The sequence below is a fragment of the Coturnix japonica genome, chromosome 1 (genome assembly GCF_054131305.1).
Source record: "Coturnix japonica strain WE chromosome 1, WE-NBRP24, whole genome shotgun sequence".
Lineage (NCBI taxonomy): Eukaryota > Metazoa > Chordata > Aves > Galliformes > Phasianidae > Coturnix > Coturnix japonica.
The window spans coordinates 167,490,937-167,509,544 of NC_140663.1; the positions used below are offsets into that span (position 1 = coordinate 167,490,937).

Here is an 18,608-nt window from a genome sequence, read left to right on the forward strand (position 1 = left end):
TGTTTAAAAACTGAGGTTACAGCTGGAAGACTAATCAAGAAATTGCACATCTATATTTGCATGCCATTTTCTAACTCTTGGAAGATCTGAGATTAAAAATGCAGTGTCAGCTATTTTTTTATGGTAATAGAAAGAACAAAACCTCTCTCTCTCTCTCTTTTTTTTTTTTTTTTAGGAGAAATACCACAGGGATAGAGGATGCCTAGCATCATTGACAAGCTTACAATCTTATCAGTGTATGACAATGACACTTAATAAGATTTCTAAAAGAATCGTGCTTCACAGTTTTTTGTCTTTCTATTTCAGTGATGCTTAATATTCCTCTTTGTTTCTATGAATTTTATTTCCCTGAAAGACATCGGAAACTGTTTGCCATGCCACTATTAGCTTAGCCATAACAAATGATTTTCTGATTGTTCTGTATAATTATGGCTACTATTTATTAGCTACATTGGTTGCCAATATTATCTATTAATATTTTATAAAATGATTGACTTCCATTGTACTTGTGGCTAAAACAACACATTCTAGTATATCCCAGAGATAAGTAAACTCCTATGCAAACCAGCATTTGCTCATACAATACTTCTTTGTTTCATATGTTTCTGGTACATTTCTTCTGTGTCTGTGTGACAAAGCAACACTATCAAAAGAAATAGGAAACAAATTACAAATTAGAATAAGTTTCATTTTAAAGAATGTGAAAAGTTATCAGAAATTGAGATGGAGAATGCAAGGACAAATGGATGGCATTCTGAAGTAAAGCTGTATTTCTGCATTTATTTATGTCGTCATTAACTGGCTTTTCTGAGACTTGGAATACTATTAAAAATAGACAAAGTACTAAAGATTTTTCCTCTCTCACTCATGATTTTATTTGAAATCTTTCATTCTTTAAGGAATTTTGTTAAATAAGAAACAGAACACCAAAAAAAAAAAAAATTAAAAAAATTATAAGATCCATGAGATTAGATCAGCCCTTTAAATGGCCCCATGATTAAGATCTTAATTGAGGTAGCAGAATGTATCCCTCCTGGCATTAGAGAATGAGAGAAAACATCATGCACAAAGTGAAAGGAGCAGGCAAGACCTTTAGATTGACTTTTATCAAACGGAAGACTTAATCTGCAATGTGACTTGTCTTAACAATTCTCACAAGTTTCATCACAAGTCAAAGGCCTAAATTTCCCTCTACAGGGGTATATGTCATCTCTGCCAATAATAGAAAAAAACTGAAGACAGAATTATTGGAAGGACAAGAAAGCTCATGTGTCTGTAAAGGTCAGTTACCACAACTCCAGTACCCTTAGCTTGTTTCTGAATAGGTGCAGAGCAGAATGTAAATGGTACTAAAAACAAACAAACAAACAAACAAACAACAACAACAACAAAACAGCAATGTATTAGATATTTTTTTGTTAGTAAGAGTATGCTTGCAGGCATTCATCATGGCAGATATTTCCTTGCCTTTATAAACTTAAATATATGTGTGTGTGTGTGTGTGTGTGTATATATATATATATATATATATATTCTTGTTGTATTTTATTTTTTTTCTTCTGAGTAGGAGAGCTGCTAGTCTTAGAATCCATAAATGCATGGCATCACAGGAATCCATGGACTGATTGAGATATTCACATAATTCTTCTTTTAATTTAGTGCAAAGTAGACTGAGAATGAAAATAAAATAAAATAAAATAAAATAAAATAAAATAAAATAAAATAAAATAAAATAAAATAAAATTAAATTAAATTAAATTAAATTAAATTAAATTAAATGGTATGGTAGAGGTAAGTATTAGGAGGAACGTGACATCAGACAAAGAATTATAGATATTAAGATGTTTTATGCTGTCATGGTTTTATGATCATTGGTATTCCACATCATCATATCATGTAGTGTACTGGGAATTAAAGCATTAATGCTACAGTTTCACACAGCAAAAAGAAACTATGTTCCTCAGAAGACTGTTCACTGTGCTGGTATCATTCCTGCACAGGGGGGAATGCATATAAGGTGGTGGCAGGTCATCTGACATGCTCTCACTTTCCTTTGGCTTTTCACCCCTTTTCTCCTTTGTCTCTTCTCACTGCTGCCCATCTCGTCTGCACACACTACTTCAGTATTACTGTAAGGTCTACAACTTTCAGATACTAGCATACAGCCACTTCAAAGAAGCGCCCTATTACACAGATTTTGCAGGTAGATGTGTGAGTCACCACTATCACACTATCACTTTGCCATTTCTATATTTGTTCTTTTGATAACAAGTTAGCTTTTGAACACATCAAAATCCTTTGTTTCCCAACACAGGTTAACTTCTTCCTCACTCGACTGTGGATCACATATTCCCTCTCCCATTGTTCTTTAAAGTTCATCATAGATCTTAATAGTAAAGAGACTTTTTGCTCTGTATGGTCAAGAGTATCCTGTCTCAACAGTCTTCAGTTCTCAAAGATTCCATAGATGTAAGAACAAATTCCTTGTTTTGATACCAGCTACAAACTGGATGGTTACAAACTCTTCAGGAAGGATAGGCTAGGAAAGAGGGGTGGCGGCGTGGCTCTCTGTGTCAGGGAATGCTTTTGTGCTGCGGAGCTTGCGACTGGGGATGATGTGGTTGAATCCTTATGGGTAAAGATCAGGGGAAGGGCTGATAAGGCAGACATCCTGGTGGGCATTTGCTATAGACCGCCAAACCAGGATGAAGAGACAGATGAGCTGTTCTATAAACAGCTGACAGGAGCTGCACAGTCACCGGCCCTTGTCCTCATGGGTGACTTTAACTTCCCTGACATATGCTGGGAGTACAGCATGGCTGAGAAGAAGCAGTCTAGGAGGTTCCTGGAATGCATAGAAGATAACTTCCTAATGCAGGTGGTGAGAGAGCCCACGAGAGGAGCTGCCCCACTAGACCTGCTGTTCACAAACAGGGAAGGTCTGGTGGGAGATGTGGAGGTTGGGGGCTGTCTTGGTCAGAGTGACCATTAAATGGTAGAGTTCTCGATTCTAGGTGGAGTCTGGAGGGAGAATAGCAAAACTGCCACCTTAGACTTCCGGAGGGCAAACTTTGATTTGTTCAGAATTTGGGCATTTCAGATACTTTCAGACAACTCAGATAATACTAGGCAAATTAATAAATCCCGGTTAGGCTGTGGTTGGATCTTCAAGGTCTTTTCCAACCTGAGTAATTCTATAATTCTATTATTCTAAATCTCCAACTTCTATATTGGGAATAAACTCTGCATTTAAATAGATTTTAATTTATGTTTCTGAATCTGGTTCTTAATCCCATCTCCCTGATGTGTGAAATAGATAAGATGTTCACATCCATAATGCAAGGATCTGAGTATCTTTCATGGCAAAGTGGACATGTTGTGACTTCAAAATTTCAGAGGTAGCCATTGCTTTGAACAATGTAGGTGTTGTCACACTAATTGGCTTAGTAAGCATTGTTCAATTCCTAACACAAAGATAATACAGACATTTATACTAAACTGAAAAGGAACTGTGCCAAAATTTTACCTTAGAGGGAATGTAATAATCTTATGAAATGTATATGCTTTTCTCGGATTGCAGCCAAAAGTAGAACAGAGCAGAGCTTGTAATGTGTGACAGAGTTTTATATAGTTACACCTATAAGAACTGTCTGTGACAAAAAGATTCATTTGCTAATATCACAAGGGGAATATAATTATAGAAGAAGAATTCTGCCTTATTTACTTTTTTTTTTTTTTTCCCCTTCTAGAACTAAATATCTATAACCCTGTCCACTCGTGGCTAGGACAGGATCAACCAGATGGTGCTATGCTATGGAACTGTGGATGAAAGGATTATAATAACACACCAGTTTCTTGGCAAGAGTGAACAGGGCTTTCACAATGTCAAGGCTTTCTCTTCACCTTTGTGAGTAGTCTAGGAATGGGCAAAAATTGCTTCCAGAGCAAGTTTTACTTACACTGAAGCCCTGCTTCCCAGGGAATGGTTGGATACCTGCCTGCTGATGAGAACTAGGGAATAAATTCCTTATTTTATTTTGTTTGCATGCACAACCTTTTATTCAACTATTAAACAGTTTTCATCTTGATCCATCAGTCCTCTGCCTTCCCTTCTTTATCTTGCTGTCCATCACGAGGGTGGAGAGAATGAGCAGCTTAGTGGTTGTATGTTTGCTAGTTGGAGTCAATCCACTGTAAGCTGAGACTTCCTGCCATAATCCTATGCTTGACATTTCAGTTTGTTATTGTCTGTTAACAACTGAAATAAGATGATTTCACAAAAAGAAGCACATACTTACATGACATCAGCTGGGCAGCTGGCAATAAACAAACAAACAAACAAATAAAATAATTAATTAAAAAAATACTCTTTTGTATTTTCATAGCTTAATTATGATTTCACAGACAGCTTATACTGCAACAGTCTTAAACACAGCATAGTAAGTATCACCTTGGTAAGAGCAAACATACGGTCCTTCATAGGAGATATTTCACTCCATGCAAATATTTCCCCCATGACATTTCTTGGAATTTTTAAACAAGCACACGTTTTGTCTTTGCACCTCTGTAGGCAGAATGCTGGGAATGACACTGAGAAATCGGTAACTAAATTTGTTTGAGAAGTGTGGGATCAGCTGCAGAAGCTTATAGGGAAAATAGAACAATTCTCTTTTCATTGCCTTTAGTCCCTCATATTCTCAGGATGCATTCCAAATTCGAACACTGTGAGCTGCTGAATTCTTGCCAGCTGGAACACAGTAGAAGACAATATTTGCAAAGTGTGAATGGAAGCCAGTGAAAAAAAGACCAGATATTAATGTGGATGAGGGAGGATGAAAAAATAAGGAAAACAAAAAACAAAAGACTTTGTTACTTCAGACACAGATATGGCACTGCAAAGACTTTTTCTGAGCAAAGCTAAATATGCATTTAAAAATGACATATATCTGTGGAAACAATTTATAGGTCACAAAGTCTTTCTTGTTGGAATGAGTTTTGAAATGAACTCAGTTCAATTCATTAGCCTCATGTCACATTTAAGCTGTCACAAATCTCTACATTAGGTAGGAAATTAGTTTACCCACTGGTGAAACAGAGGGATGAAGCCGAAATTGTATAACTAGAAGTTGGACACCGAAGAAAAACTGACAGGATTTCTTGATAAAGTAGATGAACTTCTCTGGGGATTTGTAAATCCTTCATTCAATCCATGCCCCTGAGCAGGAACAGATGTACTATTCTGACATGAAACAAAATTTCAAAGGTTTAGTGCCTGAATGGGAGATCAGGCCTCAGTACATTTCAAGACTGATGAAGCTTCAACACAAATCATCTCCCCAATAGAATAATTTGACATTGCCAACAAGGAAAAAAAAAAAAAAAAAAGGTATACTACCAAGTATGATTAGTACAACAGGCATTTGATGTGGTAGGGGACCACCTAGAAAATGTTTATTAACTTACCGTGTTGGTATTTTGAATCATAAACCAGAAAAGAGTGGAAACATAAAAGCACTTGTTACTTAAATGCTGACTCTACATTAGAATTACCACAGTGTGATAGATACTGAAAGCATGAACATTCTGAAGATACTGGTTTTCAATGACAATTACAATTTCAATTGTAATCTGTACATTTGTCAGAGTTAATAACATAATTGAGGGCCTTAAGTATAAAACATTTGCTGAGGAGTTGAAAGAAGGCACACATCTGCTGGCCTGTGGCAGCTTATTATATAGATGGAACTAAGCCCAAAGCAGATACAGGGTTTCGAGAATGCTCAATAAGTAGTGTCTCCTATTTTATTATATTGTTCCATGATATCAGAGTGGTGTGGGAGTTGAAGGTAAACATTCCCACCAGTATTCCAATGCATTTGTTGGTGTGTGACAGATGGCAGCACAGAGGCAGTCTGACAAAATGATGTCCGACATGGAAGTGAGTATGAAAGAAAGGTGTGGGATTGAATTCCTCCATGCTGAAAAAATGGCACCCACTGACCTTCATCAATGCTTGCTGAACATTTATGGAGACAAGACAGTAGATATGAGCACACTGAGATTGAAAGTGGCACACTTCAGCAGTAGCAATAGCAATGTGAAAGACAAGCCGCGTTCTAGACAGCCATGCAGAATTTAATAAGCACAGCATGCAGGCTCTTAGTAATCACTGGCAAAAATGATGGAGATAACTACATTAAAAAATAGTGTTCTGTAGCTAAGAATTTGCTCTGTCATATGGGGTTATTATGCTCTTTCTATCTGCTGTTGCTTCCATGAAAATAAATAGGAGGCATTACTTTCAATGTGATCTACATAATTCCAGTTAACATAGCTGGTAAAGAAAAAGAACTATTCTAAATTCAGTTATCCAGTATTTAACATGAGTTAGTAGCACAATCAGGAATATTTAATACAAGACGTGTGGTGAATACATCTACAAGTGGAAGAAGTTCAATGCCCAGAAGGAGACTATTCAGAATGAGGTGTATTTGGGGCTGCCCATATTCCGCTTCTACGTCAAGTGCACATGGTGTCTGGCAGAGACCACTTTCAAGACATTGCCATTGTGTGCTCCTGCTTATGATAACTTGTTCACGTTTACAAGCCTTGGATTTCATTTGTTGCATAATATTCTGACCATGGTTATAATCAAAATATTATTGTGGTTTTCACATTTAAAAAGTGGTCAAAACTGTATGCTGTTAACCATACAGTATTGAGATCACTGAAGTACTGACCAGATCCTATTTGGATTTTTTTCTTTCAATTTTTGCAACCATGTTAAAAGGGTTTTTTGTTTTGTTTTGTTTTGTTTTGTTTTGTTTTTTTACGTGTGTGAAAATTAAAACACATATTCAAATTATTTGAAATACCTACCTCTATGTTTTTTGTCTGAAAATAATATTAATAATAATAATTGTTCAGCAAGAATAGAAACCAAATGTTTTTAATACCCCTAGCCTAATATCAACAATAATTGGAAACTGTCACAAATTATTGTTCTTTTTTTGTTTGTTTGTTTTCTGCTTCTTTATAATGCTTTGTCAAACTTTAAATACTTTTAAGATACACAGCTTTCACTAATATAACTCTCCACCTTATAAGAATATTTTGTAAGACAAGCAGCTCTCTGAAAAAGTCAACATGGTATGAGAATATATAAAGTTTAAAAAACTAATGAGAAATAATTTTTGCATTTGCTGGTGGATTGACAGATGGCTGGTGAAAGAATGCAGATACTTAGTAAATGTGTTTGTAGTTCAGGATAAAAACTGGAGAAATTTACCAAGTGAGGGAAGGGTAACGTATAAAATATAAAATAACATCTAAAATAGATGTTTTGGAATCCAGTTGTCCTGGATTTTAGGTACTTCTTTTTCACTTGAGGTACTGAAACAGAAGGAGTGAGGTGGCTTGGAAATGTAAAAGAAAGAGTCAAAAAAAAAAAAAAATAAAAAAATCTGAAATAAAAGTTATAAAAGGGTATCAAATATGAAGATTTTTTTGAATTGTCAGTTGCAATTTTCACTTTCTCCTTTATGCATATCTAAAGGCAACTGTCAGATGGATGAATGAATTTGCATAAAGCTAATGTGACTCTTTGTATAAATACAAAATGAAACCAAGTCACAGGCAATCAGATAAATTAGAATGTGAATTCTTGTTGAACTACATTTTTTGAAAAATATTAAGTGAAAACTTTTTCAGTTTCTCCGAAGTTTGCGTACATATTTTTATAAAATGTGTTATATCTCCCTCAAAAATATAATCACTTGTAACTTTAAAGATAACTAAAACCCAATCCAGTTTCTTGCATCTGGGAAATTTGACGTGCCAAAAGAAAAATATTGCTATACAAGAATGCATATGAAAAGAAAAATCCAAAACTATCATGAGAGTGCGTGCACTACATTAAACTAGAAAACAGAAATATATAGATATATGAGGCACAGAAAAAAAAAATTATACATAAAGACCTACTTTTGCAGAATCAATCAATGTTAAAAGAATACACATTCAAGTAAGTATGATTTGACAACATAATCTTTGAAGACAAAATAGTTCCCATGAGACAGAACAATGGATTTTCTGCCCTGAGCTTCAGAGGTTTTATTTAACTTTGACACTACCTGCTGAATTTACCTGAATTAAAATAGAAAACTTCTGGGGAGTAGTACTGCTTATTTGTTTTAAAATGATTTGTATCTATCCAATCATGTAATGTGCAATATAAAACACATATCATTGCTTAGAGGTGTAATATATTTATAAGCCCCAGAAGTGGTAAAGTGATTAATTTAAGTGTGGACTTAAACCAATTTAAAGTGCTCTAGTCATGTCATGAGGGAACCCAACCATCTGAGAATCAAATATATTAATCCTTTTGATGATATCTGGAGGTCACGAGAGACAAAGCTTCTTTCTAGAATGAGAAAACAAAAGGACATTGAGAGTCAAAGCTTATCTTTACAGTTGGGAAAGTATAACAAAGGATAGATTTTGAGGCTAATCTGTTCTCCAATATACTGTATGGTGTCAGACTTCTCTGAGTTAATTCACGACAGGAAATCAAAATCTGTGGTTAATTTAACTTAAAACCTAGCTTGATTTAAAAAAAAAAAAAAAAAAAAAAAGATTCAAAAGTCTTTATGAAGTGTTTAAACTGTTAATTATCTTACCATATAAAGAAATGAACATCTATTTTCATTTTCAAGTTAGCTGCAATCCTTTACCATTTGATTGCAATGTATCATTATGTTCCAAACTGAAGAACATTGTGCTAACAAGAATCTGTTATTTCTCTATTAGCAAGAGTAGGTACTCATAGTCCATAATACCCATAACTGTTTCTTTGATAACATAATAGACTGATCTGCCTGAGTATTTCATTGAAATGCATATTTTATAATTCTTCATGTATTTTGGATCTATTCTAAGACTTCTTCAATTTTTCAGTAACCATCTTCAAAGATGGTTGCCAGAATTGGATACAGATTTTAGAAGTGTCACAGTAGGACCAAAGGAAGAAAAAGATATAACGTCTGAAGATACATATTTTTTTACCTCTTGCATATCCATATAGAACATCATTGTCCAATTAGTTATTTAAGACCTATGATACTGCAAAGACCTCCCCACACTTCCTTGATTCCATAAATATCTGGACCTCAAAATCTCTTAGCTTTAACCTGTCTGTATTGTAATAAAATGTCCACTTTTGTTTGTTTGTTTTCTGGCTACCATCTTATGTTCTCGCTCCAGTTTTTAGGAGGGAGGCAAGGTTCTTTGATATATGTATACCCAGTGTGAGATTAAGAAACAATGGTTCAAATGTTGGTCCAACCAGTTTATTACAAATCTTAATCGGGGAGATGGGGAAGGGGAGGATGGTCACTATTATGATGTAGGATGATGGGGAAGGGAAGGCAGGCAATAGTAAAGATAGGAAATAGAAGAAAGGAGTCTTTGTAGGAAGCAAGGGGGAAATAGTCACCACCATGGATCCAGCATGATGGAAGTTGGTTTTGAATTTTCTCCTTACTTATGTTTACTAGAATTTGCCAGGAGGAAAAAAAAAAAAACAAAACCTGTTGCCATGTTCACTGTTTGAGTAGCATTCAGTCTCTCCTTGACATGGATGAAATGCCTTTTTGCTGCTTTGCCACTCAGAGGGATCTTGACAGGCTGGAAAGATAGGCTTACAAAGTTCTCAGTAAGATCAGTACGCATAAATGCAAAGTCCTGTACCTGTAGAGATACCAGGACATGCAGGGTGTACCCAGCTAGGAAGCAGCTTTGTAGAAAAGAACCTGGGGGTTCTGGTGGACATCAAGTTGAACATGAATCATCAGTGTGCATTTATTGTTAAGAGTGCTAATGATATTCTTTGCTGCTTTAGGCAAAGTATTGACAGCAGGTCAAAAGAGCAGGTCAGCACCCTAATCGTCAGTGTTGAGGCTTCACTTTGAGTGCCATGTTCATTTCTGGGACTCTCAGCACTAGACAGACACTGACATACGAGACCAATGAAGGACTAGATGATCAAGGGACTAGAGCACAGTTCTGATGAGGAGATACTGAGAAATCTGTTACTGTTCAGCATGGAGAAGAGATGTATAAACTTACTAATCAGTGCATATAAATAGATGAAGGGAGGATACAAAGATAACAGTTAATTTCTGCAAATTTTCTGACTGTTCAGTATGTCCTGTTATCTGGTACATTAATAAAGATGCTAAACATCAGTAAAGCAAGTTATGAAGTACTTCCTGGCCTTCAACTAGGCTTTGCACCTTTGAATGCTACGCTCTAGGGCTGGCCATTCAGACAGTTTTTGATCCACTTTATTATCTGCTCATCCACCTTACACTTTCAACAGCTTCTCTATGACGACATTATAGGAAATAATGAAATGATTAATAATTAATAATTAATGAAATAATATAGGAAATAATGAGTCAAAACCTCACTGAATTCTGGGAAGACTATATCCACTGCTTCTGCCTTATCAGTCAGGCTGGTGATTTCATTACAGAAGTTTACCAGGTGGCTCAGGAATGACTTCCTCTTGGAGATTCCATCATGACTAGTCATGATTTTAAAGTGTCTGGAAATGGTTTCCAGGATGAGCGCTTTCACAGGAACTGAGGTGAGACTGTAGTCCCCCCAGTCCTCCATCTTGCGCTTCTTGAAGATAAGGTTCTGTTCTTCTGGTTGCCATGTAAACTGAAGATTATAAAGAGTAGCCACACAACAATATCTGTCAGTTCCCTCAGCATGCATAGTTGCATCTCATTAAGGTTAATGGACTTGTGAATGTCCACTTTGCTTAAGTATGCCTGGACTTGATCCGCTTCAACCAAGGGAACATCCATCTTGCTCCAGCCTTTCACACTGGTCTCTGGTACCTGGGACTTCTGAAGGCTGATGTGATAAAGACAGGTATTTGGTATCTTGGATTTTTTTGCTGTATTGTGTAGAGAGGTCTTCCTTCAGAAAAGATCACACATTTTCCCTAATCTTTTTTTTATCACTGTAGAAGTCTTCTTTTTTGCCTTTGACATCCCTAGTGAGATCTAATTTGGGCTTTAACTTACTTTGTTCCTTGCCTGACAATGTCTCTTCCTCATAAGTTATCTGTCCTTGCTTCCACCCTCCTCAGTTTTTCTTTTTGTGTGTGCTTGGCCAGGAGCTTCTTTTTCAACCATGCAGTCTTCCCAGCACTTTTAGCTGACTTCTTTTTGATGAGAAGCATCACTCCTGAGCTTGAAGAAGGTGATTCTTGTATATTAACTAGTTTTCTGGTCTCTTTTTCCCTCCAAGGTTTTGTCTCTTGTTCCTCTACCAAGCCTATCATTGTAAAGGGCAAATTATTTTCTCTTAAAGTCTGGGGTTACTACCCCAGCTTGGGATTTTCTCAGTGCCCTAATGATCTTGACCTCCATTTTACAATCACTGCAGCCAAAGACACCACTGACTTTCACATTCTCCACAAGCTCTTTCTTGTTGCTGAAAGCAAGTTCCAACATAAGACCTCTCCTCACTAGCTCTTCTGTTAGTGGTAGAAGGAAGTTAAACATCAGTGTATGGATTTCCTATGCTTTGCAGTGTTCCCCCAGAAATTGTAGGGTGGTTGAAGCTCCCCCATGACGACCAGGGTTTGTGATTTTGAGACACTCCTATCTGTCAGTAGGGACCCATATCAGCTTGTTTGTTCTGATCAGGTGGTGTGACAGTGTGCTTCTCTCCCCCTAACTCCAATCCAAGCTCCTGTTCCCATGTACTCTTGAACTTCATCCTTCAGATTGGCCATTGTACATAGACAGATGATGTACACTTAGACAGAAAACGTACACTAAGGCCTCGAGAAGGCAGTTAGTGAGCACAATACTGGTTACATTCAAGGCCTTGCTAAGACAGACTGTGATTACAGATCTATCTGAAACTGGATTCTGAAAAGCCTGAGAACAGACAACTGGTTTAACAGCTGAGGGCCAGTGAGTATGCATCAAAAAAATGGGACTGAATTAATAATATTATCCCATAAATAGCGAGCAGGCCAAGAGCTCCTTGAGCTCTCCCATCAAAGATGGATGTCTCTTGAGATTATGTCTGTACAGAGAGCTCTTGTACCTTGATATCAAGACTCCTTGCCAATACAGATTCTCAGTATGCAACTGGTTGTTGAAGCTTTTTAGCTTTGTTAAGCTTATATCTTTGATTGATTGTGCACATATAACCTAACAGTATCAATTGCACCACTCAGCTTCACCCAATATGGAATTTATAGTAGAAAATATGTAGAATATGTCATTACAACCTTTCCAAAATATGTAAGACTTTTGCATGAATTATCTAGATCTTAGGCAAATAATTACTAAAAAATGTAGCAGCAGATAATGCTGAATATGAAGTTTTTAATTGGCTTGTTCAAAGAATGTGCATTGATAGGCATGGTAAATACAGCTGGGTTGTTCTGAGCATTTGATGTAGGAAAAAAAGTTATGTTTTACCAGTGTTTTATTTATGACCTGAAAACGTTCATGAACGTCAGTTTTGCAACCTATCCAATAATCTTCTCAGCATGCCAGTTCAATTTGTTTAGACAAGTATCACAGAATCAAAGAATTGTAGGGGTTGGAAGGGACCTCTAGAGATCATCGAATCAAACCCCCCTACCAAAGCAGGATCCCTACACCATGTCACACAGGTAGGCGTCCAGGCGGGTCTTGAATGTCTCCAGAGAAGAATGTCTCCACCACCTCCCTGGGCAGCCTGTTCCAGTGCTCAGTCACACTCACATGTAAAGAAGTTCTTTTGCACATTTGTGCAGAACTTCCTATGCTGTACTTTCATCCCGTTACCACTAGTCCTATCTCCACGCACTACTGAAAAGAGACCAGCCTCACCGCTATGGCTCCCACACCTCAGGTGTTTATAAACATGGATCAAGTCCTCTCTCAGCCTTCTTTTCTCAAGGCTAAACAGACCCAGTTCCCTAAGTTTCTTCTCATAGGGGAGATGCTCCAGGCCCTTCACCATCTTAGTGGCCATCCGCTGGACTCTTTCCAAGAGATCCCTGTCTTTTTTGTACTGGGGAGCCCAGAACGGGACACAATATTCCAGATGAGGCCTCACCAGGGCAGAGTAGAGGGGGAGGATCACCTCCTTTGACCTGCTGGTCACGCTCTTTTTAATACACCCCAGTATGCCATTGGCTTTTTTGGCTACAAGGGCACACTGCTGGCTCATGGTCAATCTGTCGTCCACCAGGACGCCCAGGTCCTTCTGTGCAGAGCTCCTCTCCAGCAGCTCTTCCTCCAGCCTGTACTGGTGCATGCAATTATTTCTACCTAGGTGCAAGACTCTACACTTGCTTTTGTTAAACCTCATCCGGTTTCTTACTGCCCAGCTCTCCAGCCTGTCCAGGTCTCGCTGAATGGCACCACAGCCTTCAGGTGTGTCAAACAATCCTCCCAGCTTCGTGTCATCAGCAAACTTGCTGAGGGTGGTCACTATCCCCTCATCAAGGTTGTTAATGAAGATGTTGAACAAGACCGGACCCAGTACAGACCCCTGGGGGACGACGCTAGTTACAGGCCTCCAACCAGACACCGCACCGCCAAAGACAACCATCTGCACTCTGCCAGTCAGCCAATTCTCGACCCACTTCACTGTCCACTCATCTATCACATACTTCCTCAGCTTTGTTATAAGGATGTCACGGGGGACAGTATCAAAAGCCTTACAATTCTTCTCAACAATATACATCTCAGGAACTTGCTTATTAAGATCAGAATTATTTACTCCAATTAACGCTATTTAAGAAAATTTTAAAACTACATTGAATAAGGATTCACATAAACAAGAGACTAAAGTTCTGATTCAGATCCTGGAATATCCACTAATACTCATTAAGAGTTGCCCATAATGTGTGCTCTTTAGTCTGTTGTGATCCCTTAAAGGAGTAAAAGAATTGGTGAAAACTAATCTAACTGCAGGCAAACCTAAGGGAGACCCTGGGAACTCAGAAAAACATAGACAAGGCTCAAGATGGACAGGCCCACATTATTTACTGCACTGCAGATAGGCTGAAACGCACTCGTCTCAGAGATCCCTCTCTTGAGTCAAGAACTCAAGAGTGGACAAAGACTGAGATTTAATGTGGACCTGAACAGGCTTAGAAGAGCTACATCTGCGGAAAATAATAAAAAGAATATTGCGTCAACAAAAACTGAAGAAATTGAAGCAAATGCAACCAAAAAAATCAGGTTAAGAACAAGATGCGTTTAATCTGTAATCGCCCCTTAGAGTAGTACAATTTATGAAGCCAGCTGCTTTCTCTGCAGTAAAACCCGAGGGAAACAAAGGAAACCCAGTCCGGCCACGGGCCTCAGAACAGGGCCGATGCCGCGGCCATGGAGACCCAGGGCAGCTGAGGGGGGGGCGAAGGGTGGGGCCGAAGGGTGGGGATGGGGCGTCTGTGACGGCACAGCGCGTCACAATGCGGGGCTGGCATCGAGGCCAGCAGCGGGCAGCGCTGCTCCACTTTGGCCTGGGCCAGCGGTGAGTGCAGCAGCAGGGGGAAGGCTGTGCTGGGCCGGGCGCGAACTGCGGCCCGCGAGGGGTTTGGGAGCCTGCAGTGCCGGCAGCGAGCGCTCAGGGGAGCCTGTGAGCGGCTCTCTGGGCAGTCAGCGGCGGCGCTGGCCTCAGCCCCCGCTGCCTCCCAGCTCCCTCGGCCCCGCTCGTACCTGACCCCAGGGGCTGTGTGTGGCTCCTGGCCACGCTCCCCCAGCCGTGCTCGAGCTCCCACCCAGCCCCTCTCACTGACCTCCCCTCTCTCATCTCTTCCAGATCATGGCTTTGGCGTTTTTCTTCGCCTTGTTGGCGCAGAGAGTGGCTTTTGTCGGTGATGAGTTGGATGTGGAAACGCTTGAACGCATGCGTGAGCGTGAGGTGTTTCTGCAAGAGCAGATGACACTGCAGTGGCAACACGTAGACAACCTGGGGCAGAGCTGGATAGGCATTCGAGCCTTGTCCTCTGTGTTGCCTTACGGGAAGGTTTGCAGCCTTCTTGAACGCATGCGTGAGGTGTTTCTGCGAAAGCGGATGGAAAAGCTTCCGCTTTTGCTTCCGCAATTAGAAGAGAGCAACCTGAAGAAGAGCAGGGTGGATATTCAAGCCTTGCTCTTCTCTGTGTTGCCTTACTGGAAGGTTTGCAGTGTTCTTTGCATTCTCTTCCTTTTTCTCTGGTTCATGTGGAAGATCTATAAAAAGTTCCAGAGAACTGAAGACATCAGTGATGAGGAGAGCTCCATCAGTAAGCAGGAGCAGCAGGAGGAGAAACAGGAACCGGAGGTGCAGCAGGAGAAAGCAGGGGAGGAGGGGAGTAATCTTCTCCGTGCTGATGTGCTCTGGCCAGACCAAATTCATCGAGATAACTGTGAGCAGATACTCCTCCTCTTTGGTCGCCTCATCGACTTATGCCGGTATTTCGTGTCAGATACTTTCTTTCCGGTGCCAGAGCTCCCCATCGGGGTGGGCAGTGCCTATGTAGGCTGGTGTCCCCCTGAGAACGAACCCATCTTCCGCCTGCTTGTGCCTCTTTCGGCCCCCCGTGGGCACGTTTTCCACCTCGATCTGGGTGCCACAGGGGAGCTGCCAGCAAGGAACTCCCGCATCCGTGTAGATCTGGAATGCACGTGCGGGAGGGAGCAGGAGATGGGTATGCGGTGCTTCCTCCACACCTCCAAGGAAGAGCTGGGAAATCAGCGCCCCAGCCTACTGTGTGACTTCTGCAAGGACGCCTACCTAGACGTGGAGAAGACTGCCCGATGGTTCCGGGTGCTGATCGCAAATGCCTGGAAATACATGCCTGAGGCAGCGACATGCAGTATGAATGTGGCATTCTCCAGGCGCTCCTGCAGGATTCATCTGACAGACATCCACAAAACAGCCGTCGTTGTTGAGATTGTGTTTGGCGTCCAGCAAGAAAATACGGACATCTTTCTGAGCAGCCAGGAGACAGAGGCTGCTTTTACCCCCAGCACAATCTGGCCACAGAGTTGTGCGGTGGCTGAGGAAAAGTTTTTCCAGCACATAGCCACCCATGACCAGGAGAACACTTTCAACAGCCTCAGTTATGTGCAAGCGGGTGCCCACATCCTGGCGGGCAGCACTTTTTCTCCCTACCAACTGAGGACAGTGCTCATGCACCTCCTGACTGCCATCCCTCTGGAAGGCTGGCATGTGAGCTATTTCCTTCAGCGGATGGATGACATCTTGCGCTACCTGCGCTGCTGTGTGGAGGAAAAACGCCTGAACCATTTCCTCATAGGAAATGAGGACGTGCCTGCGGAGATTATCTTGCCGCAGGAATTCCGAGCATCCCAACCGCTCAACCTCCTCCAGCACCTGGTACAAGATCCAGACAGTTATGAGCAGGCACTGCAGGAGTTGCAGGAGCTGCAAGATCAGCTCACAGACCTGCTGATCTATTAGAAATGAGAGACGCTCATTTGTCCTACAGACGAGCACTCTGGACATGGAGAAGACACCACTCAGCAGGCAGTCGGAATTGCTCCCAAATGTTTTCTCCACAACAAACCAACAGTGCGGTAGCCAGAGTGCTGAACTGAATATGCACAAGGGAGCAGCTGACGTGAGACTACACTGTCCTTCCTTCACCACCCTGAGGACCACCTGGAGAGAGAGAAGATGCTCAGCCTCCTATACAAACTCTCCAGGATATGGAGAAAACTGCAACCTGGTTCCAGGAACTGGTGAGAGAAGCCTGGGTAACTATGCCTCAACTGTCAACAGTGCAGCGCGAGTTGAGGCCCTCCGTCTGCTTCTGCAAGCTCCGGCTGACAACCACCTCTTGCAGAGTCCTCTGCATTGAGCTCAGGCTCAGGGTACAGCAAGAGGACTTGGACACATTCCTGTCCTTTGAGTAGGCAGGGGCTGTTGATAGCAGAAGCACGAGGAGGCCGCAGAGATGCGATGCAGCAGAGACTTCTTTGGGAAACAGCCGCTACAGCAGGCTACATCTGATGGATTTCAAAAGAAGCTGCTTACTTAAGGCAGCGTTTGGAGTACAGCAAGACCATAAAGACATCTACCCGAGCAGCCAGGAGTCAGAGACAGCTAGACCCATATCCTGGCAGCCACCGGCATTTCTACGTATGCCTTTTAGATGCCGGGACCACATGGAGTGAAGAAGAATCATCTTTGTCCACACTGACAATTTAGTTAATTAGTTAAATATAGTTAATTAGTTAAATATAGTTAATGTAGATCAGAAAATGCATATTATTAAAACATATACATCGATGAAATATCGATGTATATGTTTTAATAAAAATTTAATTAAATTAGATTTTAAAATTAATAAAATATTAATAAAAATTATAAAAATTATAAAATTTTATAAAAATTATAAAAATTAATAAAAATTAAAAAACAAACAAAACTAGTGGTATATGCGCCCTTCTTTTGGTGAAACTAATGCATCAGCTTTGGGACACTGGTGGATGGCAAGCTGAGACTAACAATTGCAGAAGTCAGCTTTAAGCTTGACTACGTTCATTAGACGCTATTTGTGGGCTTTGTAACTTGGGTTCATGGTGAAGGCATGGCCAGGACCCCCTTTACTGCAGAGCTGGCACTGACATCGGCAAGAAAAAAAAGTAACACAGATACATTAATCTGACTTAAGGCAGGGTAAACCCGTGTCATTGCAGCTGGCTTTCCTCCCATTCATCCAAAATTCTGTAGCAACTAAGCAAATACAAAGCAACTGAAAACCGCCAGCTAGGCCAAAGACGTTAAACGTTCCCATGCTTTCGACTGGAGAGAGAAGTAAAAAGTGTTGAACTGTAAGCCAAAGTAACAAACATTTCTTCCTTCTCTATACAGTCCTTCACATGTGCCACCGTTCTGTTATAGCTTAATAAAGGAAGTAATCCAAAAAGTGACATAGGTTCCTGTTAATCACACTATTTCTTGATTCCAAGAATCATTTAACAGCCATTAGGAGGGAAGAAATTTTGGTTTTCAGATTTTATGTAAGACCACCATACAATTCTTGTCAGCAATATGCATCTCAGGAACTTGCTTATTAAGATCAGAATTATTTACTCCAATTAACGCTATTTAAGAAAATTTTAAAACTACATTGAATAAAGATTCACATAAACAAGAGACTAAAGTTCTGATTCAGATCCTGGAATATCCACTAATACTCATTAAGAGTTGCCCATAATGTGTGCTATTTAGTCTGTTGTGATCCCTTAAAGGAGTAAAAGAATTGGTGAAAACTAATCTAACTGCAGGCAAACCTAAGGGAGACCCTGGGAACTCAGAAAAACATAGACAAGGCTCAAGATGGACAGGCCCACATTATTTACTGCACTGCAGATAGGCTGAAACGCACTCGTCTCAGAGATCCCTCTCTTGAGTCAAGAACTCAAGAGTGGACAAAGACTGAGATTTAATGTGGACCTGAACAGGCTTAGAAGAGCTGCATCTGCGGAAAATAATAAAAAGAATATTGCGTCAACAAAAACTGAAGAAATTGAAGCAAATGCAACCAAAAAAATCAGGTT

At 40.2% G+C, this 18,608-nt stretch overlaps 1 protein-coding gene across 1 annotated transcript; it reads left to right on the forward strand.

Moving 5' to 3' along the window:
• The first annotated feature begins 15,190 nt into the window (after positions 1–15,190).
• On the forward strand, positions 15,191–17,313 carry LOC107315062 (inositol 1,4,5-trisphosphate receptor-interacting protein-like 1). The gene has a single exon (XM_085508819.1). The coding sequence runs from the start codon at positions 15,259–15,261 to the stop codon at positions 16,501–16,503; it is 1,245 nt and encodes a 414-aa protein (XP_085364945.1). The 5' UTR covers positions 15,191–15,258; the 3' UTR covers positions 16,504–17,313.
• The last annotated feature ends 1,295 nt before the right edge of the window (positions 17,314–18,608 follow it).

Bases quoted from the DNA above. Each gene is read 5' to 3' on its own strand.
- LOC107315062 (XM_085508819.1), top strand. From the start codon at position 15,259: ATGTGGAAGATCTATAAAAAGTTCCAGAGAACTGAAGACATCAGTGAT.